The sequence below is a fragment of the Xiphophorus couchianus genome, chromosome 10, assembly GCF_001444195.1.
Source record: "Xiphophorus couchianus chromosome 10, X_couchianus-1.0, whole genome shotgun sequence".
Classification (NCBI taxonomy): Eukaryota; Metazoa; Chordata; class Actinopteri; order Cyprinodontiformes; family Poeciliidae; genus Xiphophorus; species Xiphophorus couchianus.
In genome coordinates this window covers 4,168,609-4,194,144 of record NC_040237.1, presented here as the reverse complement: position 1 = coordinate 4,194,144, position 25,536 = coordinate 4,168,609, and the positions used below count along the sequence as shown (strand labels likewise).

The following is a 25,536-nucleotide window of genomic DNA, read 5'->3' as shown; positions in this document are numbered from 1 at the left end:
CATCAAAAATAATCATTGAAACATTTAAAGGACCATTTCACAAATATTTGTAAAAATGTAGAAAGCAGATTGGACATTTTTCGATCAAATGAAAACAAAATGTTGATCCCATATCTACATGGTTTAGTTTTAATTAGTCCTTAACTAAATATATAATTATTTTTACAGCTTGGTATTACACCATGCAAAAGGATTCTTACATCTTAAACTTTGATGTAAGATGTACACTGATGTATTTTAAACATCAGTGTGTTTAAAATACAAAGAATATGCACAAAGAATAGAAACTAAAACCTTTGATAAATAGAAATGTGGTGTGCATTTCTATTTAAGTCAAAAATGTCAAGCTCAGTTTGATCAGAGGTGTCTCTGAAAATGATTTCTTTCTCTCCTACCACTAAGTTTTAATTAAATTCAAATTCAGACTTTTCTATGGCATTCTAACACATTAATATGTTTTCATCTAATCTATCTCATCGCAAGTCTGGCTGCATGTTTGGGGTCACCTCCGAACTCAAGCTCCAGTGTTTTGCAGGTTTTCTCCTTATGGGGAGATGAGCTCTAGTATTATAAACCTGGTCATAATTTCTGACCAGGTTCCTTCATTCTGCTTAGAAAATGCGTGATGCTACCTCTACAATGTAGAGGTAGCATCTACCTCTACCAATGTTGGTCTAACACATTGGGGTCATCAGGATGATGTATTACTTTTGGACCATACATGTGGGCCAAAAATTCAATTTTGGTCTCATGTGACTGGACCTTCTTCAGCCGAGATTAAATCATAAACAGGTTTCAATAGCTGCAATGGTGAATCTAATCTCCCCAGTGAGAAATAAATTCGCTGCATGTCCATCAAGAGGCAGGTGGTCGCTACTTATCATTTATTTGACTTATGAAGACAAATGACTGAACTCAATTTTATTTTGGAAGCATCAGAGTAAATACAGACTTAATACAAATCCCACCAGACCAGAAAAGAGCTTTTCTTTTCTTATGTGTTTTTTTAAATTTGTTTTGTCAGTTGCATTGTAATTTATTACTTTCTATTGGTGCTTAACTTAAAAAATTCAAGGTGTAAGAACATTTTTGCAAGACACAACATTAATCTGATTAAGCATTAATCAGTATCTTTTGTCTAATTACCTTAAGATTCAGTTTTAAGACAAATGAATCATTTATGTTGGTGAAACATTCATCTTTGAAGGTTCTGACCTCAAACCAGAAAATGCTATATGAAAAAAAAACATTGAAATTTGGGGACATTATATATGAGTAGTGGATAGTTTAATAATAAAAGCTGCTTGTGTTTTTAGTTTTTTATCTCTGAAGGGAACAAAGCTGCTGACATATTAAAATCATATCCCAACAAGTAATGCTTCACTGTATTATTTTCATTGTCAAAGATTAACGCAGTACTCGTATTTTCTGCCCTAGAGATCAAAATCCAAGCACTGCACAAAAAATACTGATTGCATCAATGCCTGATATTGCTTTCATAAAATAACAGATTTTGTTTAAAATGTCACATTTCTCCTTGTATGTATGTCAAGCACAGCTGAGCATGTTAATGAAAAAGTATTTGTAAATACTGAGAGGGAATTTGTGTCAAACTGTAGTGACAGCAGGATCAGCAGATTGGAGGACTGGGTGAGCACCATGTGCAGAACATACAGACTTTGGATGAGAAGAGAGAAAATCCTGAGCTGCTAATGACCTCATCACCTGCTTGACCCCATTTTCACATAAATTCAAGCAGCAATCAAGCATTTTGATTTCCTCCCCGGTTTGGGAAAAACAGCGAATATGTCAGTACAGTTAAATACAGAGCATTGAGTCATGCAAGATTGAAAGGACAACAAAAAAGAACACCACCTACACAAATGGTAGCAACAATGACACAACAGAGATGCAACAACAATGCAGCTGTGCTGCCCAAGCAGTTTGAAGTAGGAACTTGAGAAAAAGAAGCCAAAATCATTAGGACTCAAATTCTCAGAGGAATGTTTATTATTATTAGTATTATTATTGTTGTTGTTGTTGTCTGTCTCAGACTGTCTTATGTTGGTCTAACACATAAGAACTAGTTTGAAACTTAATGTGAAGATGCACTAGATGTACAAATACTATTTGCAAGGCACTGTGTTCCTGTTCCAGAACAGTGGGAAGAGCATAGAATTGCATAAATAAAATATTTTAGAAGTATAATTTCACACAAACTTCATTCAAGAAAAGCTACATCCAACTTGCTCTGGTTGCTCCAATACAGAGAGTTTACAGCATGTTGCACAAAGCAACGACTTCCTCTGAAGGTAATCTGTAATATCCTAAATGGCCAGCAAATTTCAGAATGTCCACTAGATGGCAGCATTAGCCAAGAACAGGCCTTGCTTTTGTTTGGCGTCCACACCTCGAGTTAAAATATATTGGCTCAGGGGGACATAACAGGAGAAAATTGCACACTTTCACCTTTCAGCCCATTCTGTCTACATATCTATAGCCAGGGACACTTGTTGCTAAAAAAGATAATACTTTCTGATATTGCATATATCGAACAATGCTGAAATTCAACAAAAAATAAATAAATAAGTTACCTGTTGTAATCCTATAATTTCTCAAAGACCTCTCTGAGCGATGAGCTTCACACATTTAGTAGATTGACTTCTATTCTAAGCTTCATGCCACCAAACAAAGCCTTGTCATTCTATTCGTTTTGTTCTTTTCAAACAACAAATGAATTAGAGTCTTTTTGCAGGTATTGCTTAAAATCCCTGGTGGAGTTGAAGGGGATCCAAATGAAGCCTGGTGGCGCTTGCAACCCAGTGGTAAAGATAAGGAATCAACCAAAATAAACGTTATTCAATGAACATAAATTAGTGTACATTCTTGTTAGAAATACAAAATCTGATATTCTATGGAATCAAACTAACTTCCATAGTAGGAATTTATCTGTATGGAATTTATACAGAGAACAAAAACTTTCCTTCATCTAAGAGTTTAAGCTTTTCTGCTTTCCTTACCCAGCCAGCTCCTGTTTAGGTACACCGACACGAACACCGGAGGAACTGTGAAGAAGTCCACCACCGAGTTCACCTCCAGCCAGAACCATAGCTTGTCATTGGCAGCAATAAACTGTGAAAATAAAAGGAAAGTATGAGAGCACGCATTTTAAGATGACATTTTATAATTCAGTTGAAAAATAGGAACATCATACAAGATACACACAATTTATACATTTTAAGCATATATTTCTGTTGATTTTCTGAAATTTGTTTTGAAAATTACAAAATAAGTTTTACTCATCAGCTGTAAAAGAACACATAACCAGATATTTTATGTTTCTCAGTCTGACTTTTACTTACACGCAGGCCGAAGTATAGCAAGAAGAACACGTTGAATGCCATGTCGATCTGCAAGGTGAAGTCTTTGTAGAAGTTCTGGCAGGATTCAATGGGACTGTCACACAAAGGAAAAAAAGTAATTTTATTTCTTTGAGAAAATTCTGACAGATCAAAAATTGCAATGTGTTTGTAACATAAAGCATAAAACAGATGCATTCTTCTTTTCCTGAAAATGCATGTTTTAGGACTTCCAACAGAAGAGAAACACAAGTGTTCAAAAAAGGTGCATTAATTGGTATTTCCTTGTTTTAATCTGTTGAGAAAATGCATGCATTCATTGTAACACAAGCAAGAACTGGTCGATATACCTCATTAACCCTTAAATAACTGCAAAAATATCCAAGGAATTCCTTGTATTCCAGGAGTGATCGTTCTCAAATGAAAATTGTGCTGCTTTCCTCTCAGTCTTGCATTACGCATCCTATGCACATAGCAGGACGGAAATGCGGGGCCAAAAGCAGTAGTTTAAGGGTTAATAATGCATGCAGGAGTCATGTTTTCATCTATGAGATCAGGCAGCCATAGCAAGTGCTAGCAAGGTAGTGAAGTCTCACCCTCAAAAAGCTTGTATCTGGCACGAAGAATTCAAATAAAGAGACATAATTAACCAAGCAGAATGAGTAAGTAATTGGTTAGTGTGATTGTGTTCTAATATTCATGACCTGAAAGTTAGAAATATTTTTTTTAAAGTATCATTCACAGCTGAAATAAAAAGAAAGGCTTATTGCATAAGAATTAACTGACAGTGATGAAAATGGTTTACTTAGTGCACAGCTTTAATGTGAACTATTTATTCAAATAAAAACTCAATAAAAACACAACAAAGTAGTTATTAATTGGAAGGATGATGGTTAGTTATGTTAAAAATGCAATGAAAGGACTCTAAAAGCAAGCATTTGAATATGTTTGTCTAAGCTTTTGTGAGTTTAGATTTTTTGTTTGTGTGTTTTGCTGTTTTTCTAAAACCAGAATGAAAAAAATAGATTAAGTCAAAATGAAACTGCTGGTCAGAGCAGTTAAAATTTTAGAGATGGTAAAAACAATCCCAATGATGAACAAATGTTATTACAGTTTATGTGACAGCTGATATATGATATATAATGTTTTGTGTGAAATATGTTGTGAACCATATTTCACTGCAATTATCTAAACACACAGCGGTCATGTTGCTATAAAACTTTACAGTTTCACAATTTATAAAGTTGTATTTTCCAAACGACCGTTGAAGTTGGGATGTGACCTGGGAAGGTTTCAGGCTTGCCAGACACATTACTGGTTTTCCACCTCCACTCACAGTGTCCACCAGTGCATACCAACAGTTGCAATCTCCCACTGTGCTACTACCTCCTGGATTGTTTGTGCACATTGTTTTTGTTATGTAAAAAAGCAAAATCAAATAAAAATAGATTCACTCTGATGAAACACTGTCTTTATGGAGTTCCTAAAGCAGGATTAAGTACCTAGGGATTATTTTTGAACTGAGCTGATGCAGAGCAGTGACATTGGGTTGATATTCTGCTGCTGAATGGAGGTCGGTGACGTTGCCTCACCAGAATTCAGAATTTAATCAAGGTGGTAAAACCCTGTAGACAGTATATTACAATTATAGCTATGTCTAATTTGTTTCTATCTATTCTAAAAACTGAGAGATAGTAAATCTCTTAGAGCAACTTTCCCAAAATAATAAGCTGATATCTCACGATTAATTAATTAATGTTTTTTCGACCAGCTGAACTGGTGTTGGGCAATTCTGCAAATGCAAAAAACCCACCATTTTTGTGACCAAGTTTATTACTGAGGTCTTTATTAGCTGCACAGATTCTGTCTATCAGATTTAAAATTTGGTGGTATGACACTTCATCTCCACTCAACTTTCTTCCATAGAAAAACTTCCAATTGGCTGAGCAGTTTGTTGTGATGCCTCCACTCCTAGAGCCTCTGGATGCTGGGAACCTGCACTGAATTTTAGAAAAGCACAAAATTCAGAAGAAAGTTTTTTAATGTTTTAAAAGGTCACAAGGTCGGATTTACGCCTGTAGCAGTATAAAATGTTTGTGTTGCATCTTATGCTATGTTATTTTACAAGCATCTGATAAAATTCTGAATCTAAAACAGAAAGCAGCTCTCCGTTCTAAAAGAGCTTCTTATGTCATTGGCAGTCGTGGAACCATATGTTTGCAAAAACCAACTCCATTCTGAAATTTAAAAAAAGTGAACAGCAGCACATGTCGGACCACAGTAAGGCACCTTGCACTATTCTGTTTCTGGTGGTGTTATATAAAAAGCTGAAGGATTACCCCAGTGGCTACAAAACTTCAAGATCTACTTTGTTTTTCCTTCGTCGTCTTACTTCTTATAAAAGTAACAACAATGGAACACTAATATCTATAAAAGTAGGTACCACAAAAAAAAAAAACAGAGGCAAAATCCCTTTCTGCCACTCCAAATAGTCCCTCATTCACAGTAATGACACTTCAGCCTTGCAAATCCCTTTTATTGCAGGGTGACAGAGCGTACCATGGAGACAGACCTGCAGAGCAGCATAATTGAGTTCCAGGCTGAGTTGGGAACAGAATCAATCCCGATATGGATCGGAAAGTCTTCTTGCTCACAGAAGCACTCATCTCACACGCCCACCGTAACGTTCCTCTGATCATTCCAGACTCAAATCAGTCCAGTCTCAGATCAAAGACCTTCCTTGCCTCCTAATTACTACCTATTACCTATTTGACTTGTTTGTTTTTAACCTTAACCTAAATTTGCAGAAGGCAAAATGTTGGATCTTTACCATGGGTTACGTAGCCTTTGGCAAACTTTCTTCTCCCTCACAGACAACAAGTGGGTCAATAGCACTGCATACAGCGTTGTTTATTTGTGGTTGAAAAAATAAAACAGATTTTTGGACTTAGGTCTATATTACTATAAATGACCAAATTAGAACCTTGAAAGACATATTTCTTTTAGTGTGGGCTGGTTAAACAACATGCAATGTCAATGAATTTTAAAACTTGGATTTGGGTGCACAAGTTGTACATTTCTTGAATATATTCTCTAATTCACACACTGTCAACATAATGTATACAGACTTAATACAGACATTTATACTCCCCTTAAAATTGGGTTAATTGCTTCTTAGCAAGTTCCACCTCAACCACACACTGTCTTGCTATCAACAAGCTTTTAAGTAGATGAACTATGCATAAAGCCATGTCTGTTTCAGACAACTACCTGGTTTAATTCCCACCAGAATTAAGCCAGAATCTTGTTCTGCAAAAGGAAATGTTGTGGGTTTCCAGCAACTAAGTGGAAATATATGTTGTACAATCTCTGAACCCTGGAAAAAAAATTGAATTTGTCCTTATTAGCCCTAAGTTATTTGACATTCGTGCCCATGATGAAGTTAACTTCTCACTGGCACTGTTTATATGAGATTTAGGTGAAAGAACTGGGCTTAGTTATTCTACTGACCATGTATTAAGTTCTGTTCTGAATCTTCTCTAAGTGGGTCTGCTGTGTTTATCTCCTCTGTGTCTCTTCCTATCAGGTCAGGCTGCCCGTCATAAAAACAGCCACAGTAACCTCACCGGACTAATTATCAGGAGGACCAGGACTAAATCTGTTACAGTTGGCTGGCACGTCAAAACAATTTGAAAAAAGCAAAAAACCCATCCAACTGCCTAACTTTGAGCTTGCTATCCTGACACACAGCTGGAAAAAGTCTAAATAAAGACTGAATGAGAACTAAGATGACACATCTATATTAAAATGTAATGCTGCAGCATTACCTTTATTCTGAACTAAGGTGTTAACAATGACATGAGGTTAAGACACAGGCTGAAGGTCAGGCTTTATCAGAGACACTGGGGGCAAGTTCTGAGAATAGAAGGCCACAGGTGGCTTCACTGAGGATGTAACTCTACCTGAGCTTGTCAAGATAATGAAATGAGATCATGCCTGCAAAACCACAACAAAATGAGCCCAGCCCTTTGCTGCAAGTGATCTTATGAAATAAAAATAACCTGTATGCTTGCCGCCAGGACTTTTAAGCCTGATTACACGAGCTTAAAGCACATTTTCTCCTCTCTGCCACGTTCACGGTGCTCCCAGCAGGAAGGTTCTCCCTCCGGGTCTGATAAAAAGCTTTTATCTGTGTATTTTGCTGCACTTCTTAATGGCACTTCCTGTTCAAGCAGCATCAGACTGCAGTAACAGTGTGCTGTGGCACATGTGGCTGAAAGGACGTTTTCATTTCCTCTGGTCTGATGAATGATGGCGATTGTTTCGAACAGGAAGTCGGGCATTCCTGCCGGTTTGAAAAGGCCAATCTGGTTATGACGGCAATCGAACAGGTTTTATCAAGGCAGACACTGCATGTTAGCAGAAGCCGCATAACAATTGACCTGAAAAAGTGTCTGATAAAAACTAAGATGAGATAGAGATAGACATATACCAAGAACAGACTGGTTTAACATATACAGCAAACTAAATTATTAGGAAGAGATCATTTTTAGATATCTACTTTTTTTTTTACTTCAGATTGAGAACTTCACATGTACGCTAGGACTTTTAAAACAATTTCGAAAAATTCAGCAGACAAGGTAAAAACTATGGAAGCTTATGATTAATTCAACATTAATTCAACAACATGTGAGTTCATTTGAGGCCCACCTGCACATCTACTTCTGGGCTAAAGCTCAAGCACAGCTTTAAGAGATTTGGTGACAATTCATTAGACAAGGTACTTACTCAGAAGAATCTATGAAGTATATAACAAGGGCTCCAATGCTGAGAACGAACACGAGGACTACCTGAAAAACAGAGAGAGAAACACCAGCTTAATAAAATCTGAGATTACATTAGTGATGATATAATTAATAAGAGAACATGTCTTTCAAGTAAGCTAGATGTGTGTAGATTTTCATAAATTAGGTAATGGCTGCAAAATATGGCAACTTGTTTTGAATTGTACATATCACCAATCAGAGCAATTATCAAAACATTTAAACCAACTGAAATTGGGGCTGCATGATATCAGGAGTAATCTTAATGAATGTCTTGATGATCATGTGATTTGCATTAAATATTACAAAATTGTTCACATCTTTCAGACTTTGGTTTAGAGCAAACATCTCAACAAGATAACATCAACAGCTGATTCTGTTTGACATCTGCGATTTTGAAAATAAAACAACTTTGAGTAGTTTTTTAAATGGTATTAGCACCTTTACCACTCTTTGTCTTCTAAAACATTTATATGCTGCATTACAAAACAACTGACACTTTATTTTAGGGCTTTTTACACATCAATAGATGCTAAAAATTATAGAGGGCACTGCATGCTGCATGAGTAAATCATTAGCTAAGAAAGTCTAAACAGAGAAAGAATTTCAGTTTTGAGCAATAGTTGCAGAACTCATCCCTTCCTATTTACCTTCCAGTAAATAGACACAAAAGAAACCAGCACATCATGTCAACTGTCAGTAGAAGAAAAGCCCCAGTGACAGAATGTGACTTCTTTTCATCAAAGGCACAAACAACAAATGAAGGATAAACCTGAGACTGAGCCTGAAGCCTCAGCGGCCACAGTGGAGCAGACCTGCTATCGCAAGCCTCCCATCACAAACCAAGACATCGTTTTTAATTTGTCACTCTACCTGTTTGTTCCAGGAAGGATGCCAGTGAATGACACCAAACCATGGCAGGAGCTCAGAGGCTTTTCAGGGCAGAGTAGGAGGCAGGTTGAGGCAGGTTGTGGAGTATAAACAAGCCAGTTTGAGATTGTCATGATATGATAATGTTGAGAGAAAATGAACTACTAAATCACAATATGAACACATAAAAGTGTAAAAGGATGTAAATGCTTTAATTTAAAACACAGAAGCAATATTTATCATATGGTTTTCTATTGTGCATATATGTAATATGTTCTATTATTATACACAGTAAAGGTTAAATAAGACAAGTTTATTTGCAGAGCACCATTCATGCAAAGAAAAAAAAAAGAAAAACGTTATTTCATAGAAAAAGGAGCAAAGGTTAAAAAAAAAGTTACATCAAAAACAAAAATACATAAAAAAAAAAAGTTTTAGATGAATTAAGGCTTCTGCTCCAGAAACATAAAGTTGCGAGTCAAAAGCATTGAGCAAAAAATGACATCTTTTGGTCACTTTCCTATTGTTCCATACATGTCCATGATTCTTGAAACACAAAACATCTTTTGTGTAAGTCTAGGAAAAGTAAAGAAGCTTCCTTTTAGCTAGCTGTGCACAGCAACAACCAGGGGAGAGGAAACTCTGTGTTACTCTACCAACTGTTCTGCTGGAGAAAACTCCACACACTGACACGTTCTCTGGCCTCGCCCTGAAAGGACTTTTAGCTGCAGTGATGGAATGACATAATATATAGCAATTTTAACACTGAACTTTCTGTTAAGCCTTTAACATTGGAAACTTGTTCATGTCTGCTGCAAGATAATGAACTTGAGATTCAGGAGTGTCAGTAAGAACAAACAAGGAGTTGTCAGGAACAGTGCTGACACGATAAGGCTGAAGGTGAAACTTAATTACTGTCATGTATACCAAAGGGAATCCAACTGAACTGTAAGTACAACTAGTTACAGGTAGAATAAACAGAGAGAAAAGGTAACTTATAAAATTATTCAGATGAAAAACAAGTTTGAGATGTTTGCTTTAATTAATGATAAGTGCACCAGAATCCACACAAAGGTGTTAGAGAAAAAGATGGAAGATTATCAGAAATGGTGGATAGAAGGCAAAACTTTTATTTATCTAACTGGAGTTTTATAAAGTTGGTTTAAAACAACTTAATTATAGCAGAGTTACTGACTTTTTATGCTTTGCATTTTATAGACCAACTGTTACAAAACCAGCTCTCTGTCTTCAGGTTAGAAAACAGATATTTTTAGTCTGTTACATGTGCACCTCCACCACCTTATTTTTTTAAATTCAAAGCGGAGCAACTCATATATATTGTTCTGAAAAGACTGTCCTGATTTTCTCCTTCAGACCCAGCTCTAAGGTAGACGAGGGCCTGACCTGGAAAGACAAAGACATGAACAAAAAGGTTTCTGACGGACAGCAAGACAAATGTTTTACATCCAGAAATACATTACCAGGTTATCACAGCCCCCGTCTGTCTTTCATCTGTTTAGAAATGACACAATGGCCATCCTGAACAAGAAACCAATGGGCATGCATAATGAATAAGGCCAGCCTAATTCATTTCCATGAAGTAAAATTGTATTGTCAACCTGCAACCGCTGATGGCTCTGTAATGACAAAAGGCTTCCGCATGTATTTTTAATCAGCTCCTCTCCTTTGAAAGCCCGCAAATCTCTTTATGCCTTTGGCTGTCTCAGTTTAGGAACTGGAGACAACGTTGGCACAACCCTAGAAATGCTAATGCCACCAGCAGCTAGAGATCCAGCTGTGGTGGGAAGCAAAGCACAAATGCTACAACAAGCAGCCGAGCTACAATCAGGTGTCGGCAGATGGTGCCAGTATGCAACATTCATTTCGGTCAAATAACCATGCATCACATCTGTATCTCTGGCCGCCAGCTGCCAGCTCTGCCCTAGAGGGGGGCATGGCGAGCTCAGACTCACGATTAAGACCAACCGCTGCATAACAACTGAAGAGAGCTGCCAAGACACACTCAGCCCAATCTGTAGCCCACTTATTGTTGTCAACAGACTCTTCAACTAATGTTGACGGCAATGATAAGAGAGAAGCAAAATGACGTACAGTAAAAGAAAACAGCAACGTTTAGCAAAGGTTATTAGGAACAAGATTATATGCAGAAGTATTTCAACCCTCAAATGTTGAAAAGTTTTTTTTCATGATACAAAGTCAAAAATTAATTTATTGACATTTTATGAGATTGCCCAACGCAAAGTAGTGCATGATTACTAAAAGTTTTCAAATATTTATTTATTTAGCTCGTTTTATACTGAAATCTCCAAATAAAATCCAATGCACAGTTCAGGCAAGAGAATATTTATACAGAAAAGCTATTAGTTATGCACTGAACAAACCTGGAAAACCAAAAGGTGTGTAGTTGTAATATGACAAATTTTGAAAAAAAATTAACTGGCCACTGACAAAAACATTTAACAAATACATTTGCAAGATTTGTGATGGTACAAAAAAAAGTAAGTAATAAGGGTGGAATAAAGGTTTCCAGCTATTTGTCTTCAGGGTTAAAAATGTAAATTTAATCTAAAAGTATCCTGAAACTTTGCCTCGTGACCTTGATCTCAGCTCTACAAACGTCTAAGACAAGATCTACAAATAAAACTGACAAAAGGAAAAATGAAAAGAGCTTTATTTATGTGCTAAAAGGTTTTAGCTTAAGTTGTCTAGTTAAAACATACACTTTTGACACATGCCTTTTCAATGTGGGAAAGGAAAGAACAATTAATAATTTTCTTTTTTTCTTTGGTATTTCTCAGGATATATTTTACCCAACGGTTCTGCTTATTATGCACAGGAGTCCACCAGGAGTTCACCAGTAGGTTTCAGGGGCTCGAAAGTCAATCTGCAAATATCAAAGAACCCACTCATGCTTCTCCAGTCTTCCTGGAGTGTGACTCACCATTGAGCCGCACGAATAGCCTGCCAAAGTGACAAGGAACTGCATTTAGGCTGAAAAATCACTCTAACTGTCTCTGCTGAAGGGAACTTGTATTTATGAATTGGAGCTCAATTCCATTTCAGTTTGAAGTTTGAGGATAAAGACTGTCACAAAAGAGAAAGGAAAATGCTCAATAGAGAACTCTTTTTCTAGAATGCAACTGTTCAACCCTGAAAAGGAGAATTTGCACAAGCTAAGGAAAATGTTGTGAGCTGTAACACTGGTGTGCATAATGAAGGAATGTAAAATGCTAAAGCTGAAAGTGAATGAGTCTACTTATTGTTCCTGTTTGCATATAGGCACGACTAGCTCAAGATAAAACCAATGCTTAAAATCTTGTGGTGTTGCATAGGATATTTTTTATTGAGTATTGCCATGTGTATTGCTTAGAAATTTGGTGGTTTATCTACTAAAGAAAATTAAGTCGAGGAAAGTACAGTATGGTGATATACAACACATCATTTAGCCCTAAAAAGTCACTTCGACTTCGACCTTCCTTTATATTGAAAGGAAGGTCGAATTACTGACTTACTGTCAAATTGTTAAGCACTCAGTCATTTAGCTTATACACTGAGAAAGAAATCACTGTTCAGCTCATAACTGTGCTGTCCATAGTTAGCTGCAAGAGGAGTGTTTGACATGAGTGGTTATTGATTCTATTATTACAATGATTCACAGACATAGTAGTTTGTAATGAGATGGAGGAAATTTGTCTTGTTCACCTATTTATTTTCACAAAACTCACCCGTGTTTCCTGCATAGAATATAATTTGGACGAATAAGAACACTCTTTTTTTTTTATTTTGTGTATGCAAAAAAGTACCCACACAATTTTACAACAAAAACTTTTGTTGTAAAAGAAAAACCAACAGCTCAGTTATGTTTAGCATGTTTTAGACTTAGATTTTCAGGCTCTAAGATATGATGATAACAATTCATAGCCATCATAATAAATGTTCCTCTGAAAATACATAGTGTGCCCAGTATTTGTAGACAGGTCAGATTTGAGAAAGTAAATTTAAAATCAACCTGTTATTCTAATAATATTCTTCTATCTTCAAAGAAGACTATAAATAAATGTCTCTGAGTGATATTTTAATATTGTAGCAAGTTCCCCTAAACACCATTAAAGAAAGACATGTCAATTTCCTGCAGTGAGTGACCTATTGTTCCTTTTCGGTTGACAGCAGTCTCCTCTGCAACACATTGGTTTCTGAAATAAAATCACCTCAGGTCTGTCCTGGTGAAAACCAGCCAGTCCATCTGTCTGAGCTAAGATGAACCATAAATGAACTAATAATGGCCAACATAAGAAAATAATGAGGGAAAATAATGAAGAACAGCACAATTACAAACTATTTCAAACCTGCTGATTAAAAAGCAAGACTTCTATTTGAAAAGTCAACATCAAATGAACCAACACTAAAATATTTCTGCTTTAAAAGCCAAAATTGTATGCATTCATTTTACTTTCAGCTTTTTTTGTACAAATTGCACATGTAAATATAAGCTCAACCTTTGCCTTTCTTTGTTTAAAATAGTGTCTCACACCTGTCTCTTCAAGATTGTGCCTTGAAGAGACAGCTGTGTCTCCCCCCAGGTCAGACCTGTTCGCTGGCTGTTTCTGCATGTTGCCCCTTGCCTGTAAGTGACAGGCAAACACACAACATGCATACTAATGTGGTCTCAGATAGTCCTACTGAAGCCCGGCGCCCTCCTCAAGCCTGATCTTAATATAACCTTCTCAGCATGTGCTTCATCAACAATGTCCACCTCATCAGCTGGACAGGAAATATGAATGGACTGTCAAAATCACAGCATCAGTGTAACCTTTCCGTGTTTTGTGACACTGAATTGACCCTGATGAGGCCAAACCAGAAACAGAGACAAACCCAGAGCTCTTATAAAACGAACAGAGGAGTCTGGACCAAACCTCCACACACCAATCACCATAGATGTTTTCAGGATGAGTTGTTTCATTTCAATCCATTCTTTTTGACATAATGCCTAAAACCAGCAATTTTAACCCTGAATAATATTAGAAAGTTGGTAGTAATACAGATATAATATAGAGTTTTAGGAGAAGCAGTCCTTTTTATCGTATGAAATAATACATGTAAACTTTTAACCTCTAAGCAGTTCTCATCTCTTTCAAAAACCTTATAGATTATTTAAAATGCTACAAGTGAACTTTCAACTTTGTTGTTTTCCAAAGCCTTTCCAGCTCTAATGTGTTCTTCTGAAACTCCACAGAAAATCTGCTCTCAGATGGAGATTACTAATTATATCACTGCTGAAGTCAAAAGATTTTACTGAGTTAAGTGGGCAAAATTATTTTTATTGCTAAAAAGAAAGGAAAATTAAAACATTACTTTATTTTCAATTCAAAGTCAGTATTTTGTGTTCATCTATCAAATAAAATCACAATCAAAATCGCTGATCTTGTAATTTCACAAGACCTAGGTGTGAATATTTTGTCAAGGGACTGTACATTTATTAAAGCAGTGCACTGTTATGTTGTCAAAACTTGTCGCATTCCTTTACAACTGACAGGATCACAGATAGATTAGATAATGGGCTGCTGTCTGCGACGCCAGCAGCAGAAGGATGACAAGTCATATACAGATGATCAGTACAGTTGTTTGAGTGTGGTTGAAAAATAGCTCCTCACGTGTCATTCTGATCATTCTAGAGCTGCTTTGACTAAAGTGATGCATGAATGAGGAGCTGTTCAATGATGCAGAAATGAACAGGGTCTATGTGTCATGGTTCTTGACGCTCTAATTTCCAAATGCTCTGGGCTGGTTTTATCAAGGAGCAGAGACTAATCATGAGGAAAAAAGAAATGGAAAAATGGGAAGCCTGATAAACACTGAAAAAAAAAATCTTTGTTGTCTACTTAAAATCCCAGAGCATAAAAGGTACATTCATTTTATACTATCAAATAAAATTAACAAGCAAAACTGTTCACCAGCTATATTTCCAGCAGTAACCGATAAAGAAACCACAAACCTCAGTGGTCGGTGTGATTAAACCCAACTAATCTGACATTATTCACAGAGCAACATAACAAATCATTTTCTTATCTCTGAGTAGCCATTTGCAGCTTGCAGAATAAAACATAATTAAAACATTTTAGTAAAGGAAGCAGTGAAAAGAGGGTGATAAAGCACAACAAAAGGGACATTTCCTGGGGGGATTCATCACTCAGTCCAACAGCTATGATCATTCCATTACAGTTAAGCTGAAAATCAGCTGTTTCCCAGCAAAGAAATTAACCAGCTTGTCTCCAGAAATTCTCCCTAACGACATTATAAGCCCCTCTCTGTGTTCCAGTGTTTGATAAAATTTCAGTTTGACATATATTTTGTGCTTTTTTTTAAAACTTCATGTCAATAAAAAACATTTACACTTGAGAATTTTATTCCTTCTCACGCCTTATTTTTCTATAAGACTATTCAATGTGAAACTGGAGATCTTGATAAGTCATTACTTGGAAGCCATGTTGTATTTATAGTAGTTATAATAGGTGTAATGAAAACAGACAAAGACTTTATACATCCATTTGCTAAACCCTGTCTGTTTCAAGCATGAATTATTGACACAGCAAAGCAGTTCTGATTAATGTAGCATGTGCAAGAACTATTAAGTCTATGAAACCATAAAATAATAGTTGAATTAAATTATGTTTTAGAAGTTCAAGATAACTTTAATACATCTTAAATACCATAATCAACTGGGAAACAATATATCAAGGCCAAATCGTCAAAGCCCTTACTGCTACTAGTCAATCCATGTAAGCTATGGATTGACTTCATAGCCTACATCATTTCTGTAGGCTATGAAGAACATGCCAAAGCGCTCCACGATGTTCTGGTCTTCCGAACCCCCCCGCTCCAGGTTGTCCTGGTTTTCCCAATTTAAAATATGGTCACCCTAAACAGTGCTGTGATTCAACTTAAACTGAACAATTGTCTTTCAGCAGGAAATCCCTAGAAACCCTCATCAACTCAGTGGGTGTCTGGAGTGGATGAATGTAATACTCAGCCTGCATCATTCAGGAAGCTTTCCAGGAGGTGCACATTCGGTAGAGAGTGCATTACTTTAAGCAGGCTTTCATCATTTTCTTTTATCTCAGTGACATTCTCACGATTGAAAAAGTTGGGTTTAAAATACTTTTTCTACTCATCTGCAAAATAAGAGCCGATAAATCATTATTTTTGTCAGACTTCCTTCAAAGACATGTGCAGCAAATTCCTTATTATTGAATGGTGCAGAAGAAAATTATTCTGAATTTTACCTCGATTCTACTGGCATCTCAGGGTTGAACCTGACATTTTCTAATCTATAGCAACTATATACAGAAAAGACCAGCATGAACCAAATTGTCTGTCTATCTGTCTCTCTCTCTCTCTCTAGAAATCTATTTAGATTTCTAAATAGATAGATATTCTTTCAACTCGCTTGTGTCTATCTGTCTCTCTCTAGAAATCTATTTAGATATCTATTTCAATATATAGATATCTATATTTATATCCCACATGTCATTACTGAGATTGTAATACTGAGTATTCATGTGGAAAGTTCAATCTCAATCTCAAGTTGTGATAGCAGTTGCCGTTTGCGGATGTTGGAACACTGAGCTACTAGTTGTTTAGCGCTTAGTGTTGACTGGGGATGTCGAAGTAACCATTCCTTCACCAGTCTTTGCATGTAATCTCTCTGATGCATGTAACCAACAGATCCACATTTTCATCTCTCGCCCATTTCCGTCTTGTTCCAGTAGCCCATTTGTCATCAAGGTGCTCTGGTTCCCCAACACCTGACGCAGACCTTGTTTGGCCGGGCGACGTCTGAGCCGGCATGTTATGCATTTTTGTGTCTCTCATGGTATGAGGTAGGCAGTAGCTTGAAGGGTCTTGCCTAAGGACCCAGACTGGATTCGAACCCTGCCCTCTCGGGTGATATACCGATGCCTTATCTATTGAGCTATCCAGCCAGCTGTATATATATATATATATATATATATATATATATATATATATATATATATATATATATATAAACTCCCTCCCACATTTCATTACTCATGTGATGAGTAATGACATCACATCTCCTAGCACTATATAGCTATATAGACTATCCATGGTGTTGAATACAGCGAGTCAAAAATAACCAATGAACTTTCCAAACAGCTGCTGTCTCCACCACTCTATGCAGCTGTGTGATTCACATTTATTTACCACTAAGTAGCATTTAATAACACCTCAATACAGCGACACTTGTGAGCAACTTTTATTCATAAGTATTCCTTTAAAAGTATATATAAAATTCAGCCGTTGTAAAGCTTTTGTGATTTTAGAAATGAGCCTATGATATGTCATCAACATCATATGCTTTTAATATAACTTAGTTGCATGAATGTGCAAACCCTTAAATTAACACTTTGACAAAGAAAACATCTCAAATTTAATTTTAGCATTTAGTCTTGAATTGAAGCTGAGATTTTAACCTGGGTGTGTACACTTTGAGTCACTGTGTAAATAAAATAACATGTTTTTCTGTGGCGGTATAAAAGTGGAGTAAGTGGCACATAGTAAAGTGCTAGCTGCTTTCAATAATAAGGAACGTACTCATGGGGCTTGAGGGTTGTCTGGAGGGTCATTTTTAGCCATTTTCACATCCTGATTGACTGCAACCTAATCTGAGCTGCTCAGTCAACTACAAAACACACAGTGTGGGGTAACAGGCTCCTGCAGGCTTACACTGGGAATCCCAAATGAAAGAAATACAAGGGAAACTATTATGTACTTATTGCCAGCCACACTGAACAAAAGAACTGAGTTTGCAAACACCTGAGAAAAAAATAATGCTGAATAGCTTCTTAGCCATTGAAAGACATCCAAAACATGTTTGCTGCACTACTAAAATATTCCAACTTCATGCTTGCATCACTAGAACGGAGGGAGTTTGGGAATCTTTCAAAATTAAGTCATCAAAAATATCTGCTGAAGAGGCCCGAATAGGTTCACAGGTGTAATGACTTTAGTTTATTTCATACAAAAACTCAGCATTTTCCTGCACCCCAGATGAGGCTAAGCCACATGGTGTCCTGATACTTCAAAGAAAGGAACTCTGTGAGAAACTGAAACAAATAATGCAAGCTCTCCAAAAAAAGGAGCCATATTCAGACCTTCCTACAGGATGCCAAGAGCATTAAAGAATCAATTTATTCCTGGCTGCAGTCTAAATAAAAAAATGTAGCCTTGTCATCATATTTAACAATGAGCAGGAGGGAGACCTGAAGGAAGAATAAAAATTCAATACAAGTGCCATTAAATAAATAAGCCTTCAGAGCCTGCCATGATTTTGTATGCATGCCTTTTTCTGACTGTGCTTGCTGGGATATGCAAAGAGAATTATATCAGGTAATAATTCATTTCTAAAATGGCATGCTCAGCTGTGTGCTGCATCTGTTTACTTACGTCCTGTCGTACTGTGCAAATATTGAGAGCATTTTCTCCTCCACAGCAAGAGTAAAACTGATGGTGGAGGTGCAGAGGCCTCCTATATTTGTACAGTAAATGCGGGATTTGTTCAGAAACAGCCTCGGACTGAACAGGTTCTTTCTCTTAAAGGAGAGTTTTTTGTCTCCACAGTTGCTACATGCATGGTCGGTATGAGGCATCGTTGTAAAGTCACGAACACAATGCAAGCGATTGTTATCGCTATGTACTCCTCCAGGAGAAACAAATGCTGCAAGTCAGTGACTTAATGCAATCTGCTGGGTTTCGTTACACATAAAAACTTTTCAAATAAACTGAACTGAATTAACAACCTCCTTACTGTTTTGAGGCAGCCAGAAAAGTAGCAAGAAGAATACCGAGCTCTGTTTGCTCAATGTGTCACGGGGTCGTGCTTGGCTTCACACTGAAATGAGGCTCTCCATATTTACTGTGAATCAGCGACCTTCAAAATGTCAGGAAGGTCATGGAGACAACAGGGTGATTTGAAATCAAAGGAAATAGGAGTCTGACATCACACTGTCCGAAATGGACAGTTGTGTCTTGGTGGACACCAACAACCAAACTGTGAATGTATACGAGCATAGATTATTAATATATATATTTTTTTATTTCACTTCTTTTAGCTCTAAAGGAACAATTAGTCAATTTGGTTTTTACAAACAAGGTTATTAACAGAAAAACCTGAACCAAGTCTTTACAAGCATGATTTGAAAATGGCTCCAGTTCCTTTTTAAAAGAAAACTGATAAGTATTTCATGGAGCTCTGAAAACTACTCAAAATAATAAAATGTTTGGCTGAAATGCACACCTAAAAGACTTCTATGTAAATATCTGTAATTGTGCCATAAGTTTGTGCTGAAATTTTTAATTTTATTTAGTGGGAACAGAATTACAAAGTAATGGTTTTAAGCCGAAGACAACTTTATTGTGTCACAATGCACAAATGATTACCAATTTAAAAATTAGGAGTTATGAGTTGGGAATGGAACATTTTCAGAGTTCTCTAAGTGGATTATTGCAGCAAACATAGAAAGACTTATCCTAGGAAATTAAGTACAAGGAGAACTAAATGAAACATGCTTCAATCAAATTGTTCAAATTCAAATTTGGGTGATTAAAGGTCAGCTCTGCTCTAAGTCAACTCACATGAGTCATATTTTTCTTGTTTGTTTCGCAAATTTGCAAACATGTTCTGAGACGTCTGTCCTCTACAAGACTTTTAGGTCTGTGGTCATCCAGGCTTACAGCTCTATACATGCAAACCAATGCACATGAAATCTGTTAAATCTGTCAGTTTATGTCATAATCTTTACAAATAAATGCTTGAAAATGAAAACTGTAGCATGGATTTATGCCTCCAATAAGTTTTCTTCCAGGTGGGCCATGTATTTAGCTGTATTCCCCAGAGCATGGTGTTACCTATACCAACTTAGTTGTCTTTTCTCTTCTTTTAAGGGGGTGTAGCGTATTTAGATCATGTGCCATGTAAATGTTTCTTGTCAGGTTTGTTCCCAGGCCTTGACGGTGCTGGTAACTGTAAAATAAATTAATTGTCCTGTACTAGGGGTATGAAAGTAAAGGGGGCTTACATTTTTAAGGGTTTTATTTGTTTAAAAAAAGAAAAAGTGTCCCGGTGCATGTATTCATTTCCTCCCACTTCCCAATGATATGCTGCTTCGTGAAGGTTGGTCACATAAAGTCCAAATAAACACAGACATTTATGGTTGTAAGGTGACAAAATGTGCAAAAAAGTTTGAAAGTTTAGCAAAGCAGTGCAGTTCTCTTCCACTTTAAGTTACTATTATTATTTATTGTTTTAATTGTCTTTTAGTTGCAAAAGGTTAAAAGAATTAGACCAACAATGATCAGTCGTTCAAATATGTGCCTATAGTATTTAAATACTTTTTTTAATGAATAGATTCTAAATATGCATTTCTTTAACTTATTACTTTCTTGAAGACAGTAGCCTGACATTTGCCGTGTGACTGTGGCCACATTACTCTTATATTCAAATAACAATGATGACTACAGCACTCAGAAACAAGATCCTCCACTAAACCTTTGACGGTACTCAGTTTGTGTTTCATGTTGCATAGGTTGCACTGTAGCCACCTACAGCCTGAAACAGGATCCTTTGTTTGTTTGACAACGACCTCTGTACATTGCGGGCGATCTGATCTATCAATGCAGACGATGTCCGTGTGGAGCTCTGAAAACAGTGCTGCTTATCCTTGAACCCGTTTGGGTCAAGCCCACCGGATCCTCATGCAACACCAGCTTACACGCCTATTTAGGATTCTCTTTGCGTTTTGCAGACTCTTTCATGTGGCGCAATTGAATTATTCTCATTAGACCAAAGCTGCATGTTCTGCCCTTCTCTCTAAATAAGAGACTTAAACTTTTTCTACAACAGCTTTCATTATTATTCAGATATTAAAATTCACCACAATCAGAACACGCAGAGCGCAGCTCCAAATCCATCAGTGGCTTAGCCGTGATTTAAGCCACCCCTGGAAGCATCCCAAAAACTCTCACAGCGAGGCGTAAAGAGCTTACTGTAGGATGGGAGGGGAAGGATGTTTCCACCCACAACAAGCCATCACCCCCCTCTCTGCTGAAGTATCAGAATCCAGCCGACTTATCGCAAATGACAGACATACAATAAAAATTAAATATATTAGGTTTTTTTTCTCTGATATTTGTCACTGTGAGAGAAAACAATGGTGACATCTCACCTAACAGGCCCTTTGCGTTAAAATATAGATGCTATGTAAATGAGAGCTAAGGTTGCACTAGACTTTTTTCTTGTCTGTTGTTTTGACTGATGGGGTCCAAAGAAATCTCACTATCATCTATTTGTATTTTAAAATGATAATAATTATATTTTAAATATTATTAAACTTTTACTCAATTTAACTGATATTCAACTCAAATAAGCTGAAAAGAATTTACAACATGACATCACACATCAAGCAGGTGAATATACAGTACATAACTTTTTCTCCTCAGTGACAAAAGAAACACTGACTCTGGCTTTATATAAACAATAAAATTATGTGCCCCATTGTGAGTATTCAAATGTCTCAAGTGAGCTTCATTACGAGTCTATTGTTATGAGATTTTGGACTGTTGCCTCGGACAGACGGCTTCCCATGGGGGTTTTGATATTGATCCTGAGGCTGAATTTACGCTCTACTGCCACACTGAGGACTAGAATTACAAGAGCCACTTCAGCCAAAGTTTTGAAATCAGATCACTTGTGCATTTGACGTGATCAGAAGGCAGCAAGACTCTCTGAACGAGGGGGTTCCTGATCCTGCAAGCACTCGTTTCAGCAGGAGAAAATCGCAACATAAATTCCTTCTGCACTGGGTTTTTATTAGCTTTAAGCTGGACTCATCAAAACTAACAGAAATAAATCACCATTTATTACTCTGCTGGTAAATAATAAAAATAATAGGAGTAGGATTAGGAGCTTAATCACCTTAATCACCATAATCACCTGAAAAAAAAAACTTTTGATTATATTCTATGTGTAGAGTCTTTATTTTTAAAGATGTCAAAATGCATCTTTAAAAGTTTGTTTCATTTTTTCTAAGAACTACAACAAAGAGCTTGCTTGGTATCACGTATCACTCAAGTGTTACCTCAATTAAACCTTTTTTCAGGAAGAGAGGTTAAAAGATCAAGATTTGCTTTGAAGAGTCTCAAAGTCTTTTACAGATTATTGTACAACAACATTTATCTATAATGGAGTATCATTTCATGGCAACCAAGAAGTTCATCTCATCAATCTCTTCACAAAATCAGAATAAGAACATTTGGGCAAGTCCTTTTTCCCTGGTTTTAAAACACAGTACTACTTTACGGAACTAATTAACGTGACTGACTAACATAGAAAAGGTTCAAATTAGAAAGAAATCTTCGTCTTGGCTGTTGGGACATGGTAATTATCACACCTGATACCCACTGCTGTCCAAAACTAAAGCCATATTTGCTCAAAGAATTTGGCTTCCTGTGCACAAACAGTTCATGCAACTTTACACCTGCATCCGATGCAGAGATGACTTCTGCACACAAAAGCAAGAATTTTTTGCTTAAGGACCCTTAGTCAAGTTAACATAGTCAACTGTCCTAGCTTCTCTATTTTTTGTTGACTAAAGCATTCTTCTCCAAAACCAAAGACCTCTACTAACAGAAGTTGCCTAAAATTATACAGAAGAATAGTAAAAGTAACATAAGTCCACTTTCAATTCTAGATTGTTTTTAGTCTTAATTTTGGAGGGATGGATTAGTTTTTCAAAAATATTTCCATGTTTCTTTTGTCGTAGTTCAATAAATACTGAAATGGTGGGACCTGTGGTGTGTACCTGTAAATAGTGTAACTAGTTAGGGTTAGCTTTAAACAATTATAAGTCCTTATAAACCTGATCATTTATGCAATAAAACTATTGAACTGAAGTGAATACTTTCCTTCTACCTTGACAGTGTTTTGTGGATCTAATGTCAAAATGTCAACTCTTCTGCTGGTTCCTGTGTGAACCTGCGTTCTCATTCCTGCGTAAAGATTGCCATCTGTGTTTTCTGGTAATCTCCAAAGAATGTAACTCAAAGTGCTTCTCCTTAACCTCTGTAAATATTATTTCAAAAATACACTCATCCAACAATAACAAGATTCTTGTAAGCACACGAAAAAGACCAATAGTTTTAACCCCACGATTAGTTCCAACACATGTTCTTTGGAAACATGAGTCTGGAAAAGTCTGGAGTTTTCACAGAGTTCTCAGTTAATTTATTCCCTTTTATAGATAATACAAACATTCCCAACTGTCTTTTAGCAGACATTTTTACACAAGACAGACTTTATAAAAAAAACCAGAGTCACAGTCAGCAAGGAAGGAATGAAGGAAAGGAGGAAAGGAGGGAAGGTCGTGTAAAGGAACCTTGGATCCAGGAATCTGCTTGATATGAAGAAAAGCCCTTTGCTTTCAATCCAGAGAGTCATGTCAAGTCTTGTTTGTTTCTCTTTTGAGAAAAACAGAGTTCAGAGAAAGACGACTTCTGCGTTTGCCTTTTTGTGGAGTGGTGAATGATTTAAAACAATTCTTTGGTTTTGACTCCAGAGAGAACAACAGAAGCAGCCAAATGACTTGAGCTTCACGTCTTTCTTTTTTTCCAGAAAGGCCATGACAAAACAAACCTGACAGCTGCTGTCTTCTGAAAATAGCGGCAGACACAGTGTAGAGGCGGGCGACGAGATTCTGCCGCGTTGTTCGTTCTGTTGTAAGGGGTGTCAGTTCCACACACAATCCTTTTGGCAACTGAGCCCACAGGTGGCAAACACCAACCCGTCTTTCTGACATGGCCACAAGCGAGTTGAAAGAATATCAGTTACGTACAACAACATTCAAACATCATTAACTCAAGCCATGATACCAGATAAAATGTCAAGCAAAAGAAAGAAAAACATGGCTTCACTTGGTGGAAAATGTGCATTAATGAAGCAATAACAGAGGTGAAGTGTGGCCATTAATTTAAAGTAGAGCTAAACATTTTTTATCCAAGAGGCTGGATAGTGTTTACAATTTCTCCTTTCCTTTTTTTCCCCCACTACATGTAACGGCTCAGTGTTTGTTCCTCAAAGGTCCTCTGGCTGTCTGTTGGAATGACTTTCTGCCCCCCTCATTACTTGCTGTGTGTGTGAGTGATCCAAAGTGCCATTATGTCTTGCTGACAGAGGTCAAGGCAGAAGTTTGCTTTTTCAGTAAGCCAAGACGGCTCAAATGGGACGATCTGTATCATCAAGTCATCCACTGCAACACTTACGTTTTTCCAAACGCTACACGTGGGGACACGTCTATGTAGTTTTCCACATGCCAGGAGTGACTGCTGGTATAAATTTAGCTGTAAATACCTTTCTACATGAGATTGGGTTGAGCTAAAACTATAGATATCTGCATCAATGTTAGATTTTTTCTCCAAATTAGTTTTGAGCTTATTACCATGGAAGTAGGCTCCTACTCTGCTGCTACTGATTACTTCCTCAATAACAGGAATGTTTGTTAAAACTGAAATTTCTGTGTGAGCTCTGACCAGTTTCCATAGTCTTGCTAATGAAAAGCACCCTTGCAACATGATGTTTCTAACACAATTTTCCAACTGTGGGGATGATATGGTGTCCAGCAAAACTCAAAGAACATTTGTATTTGTACATAAATTAAATAATAAAGAGGTGGGATCAATATTGACCTGTAAATTTAATTTATTTACTGAATTCGTTGAAAGGTTGTGAGAATACAGAATGCATGACGCACTTTTCTGTTGTTTTTTGTTTAAAAATTTTAAAAATAATCTATAATTTTTCTTTCATTTTCTAACTACGCATTTTTTGCGTGTTGTTCTATCAAGTAAAATATCCCCCCAAAATACTCTGAAATGTGGTCTTGTAACATGACAGAAAAAACTCTCACTAAGTCATAAATTTTGAGATAAAAGAGGTTCCCCTAACCTCATTTAATAAATTGCCATATCTGGTACCAAGTTATAATTCTGAGAAAACAATTACGACTGGCTATCAGGATCTTTTATCTAAGCATCTCAAAAACCAGAGACCAGATTGCAATGTAGGATTGAGGTCAAGTGGGTATCAGAGCAACATTCATGGAGTCACTAGAGTTGACAACAACAATGAGTTCTGTGCTACTGTTCCACTGTCTGCCTAAGTACAGCTGACTAATTATATTTTTATGAAAAGATTCCACCCGACTAAGAAAAGTGGCTACTGTGGTAAAGGGAAGAAAAAAAAACACTGCTGAACCTTAGTTTAGTGTGCAAAGACTGCAAACCCAGTATGATCAGAATGCATCTCTCTTTTCCATTAATAGAAACTCGTTCTTTGGCCAGAATAAAAGCTCGGTGACATCCCTGCCCCCCCCCCAGCAGACGTCCAGAGGCAA

At 36.8% G+C, this 25,536-nt stretch overlaps 1 protein-coding gene across 14 annotated transcripts in view; it reads right to left on the bottom strand.

The window, feature by feature from the left end:
- The window catches only part of LOC114151845 (calcium-activated potassium channel subunit alpha-1-like), a 96,865-nt gene that overhangs the window by 46,955 nt on the left and 24,374 nt on the right, over window positions 1-25,536 (bottom strand). For all 14 annotated transcript variants that reach the window (XM_028029302.1, XM_028029300.1, XM_028029307.1 and 11 more), the window contains exons 3-5: window positions 8,148-8,209; window positions 3,363-3,456; window positions 3,021-3,132 (exon numbers count right to left, since the gene is read on the bottom strand). In XM_028029302.1, coding sequence (XP_027885103.1) covers window positions 3,021-3,132; window positions 3,363-3,456; window positions 8,148-8,209 — 268 coding nt within the window. The remainder of the gene's footprint in view (window positions 1-3,020; window positions 3,133-3,362; window positions 3,457-8,147; window positions 8,210-25,536) is intronic.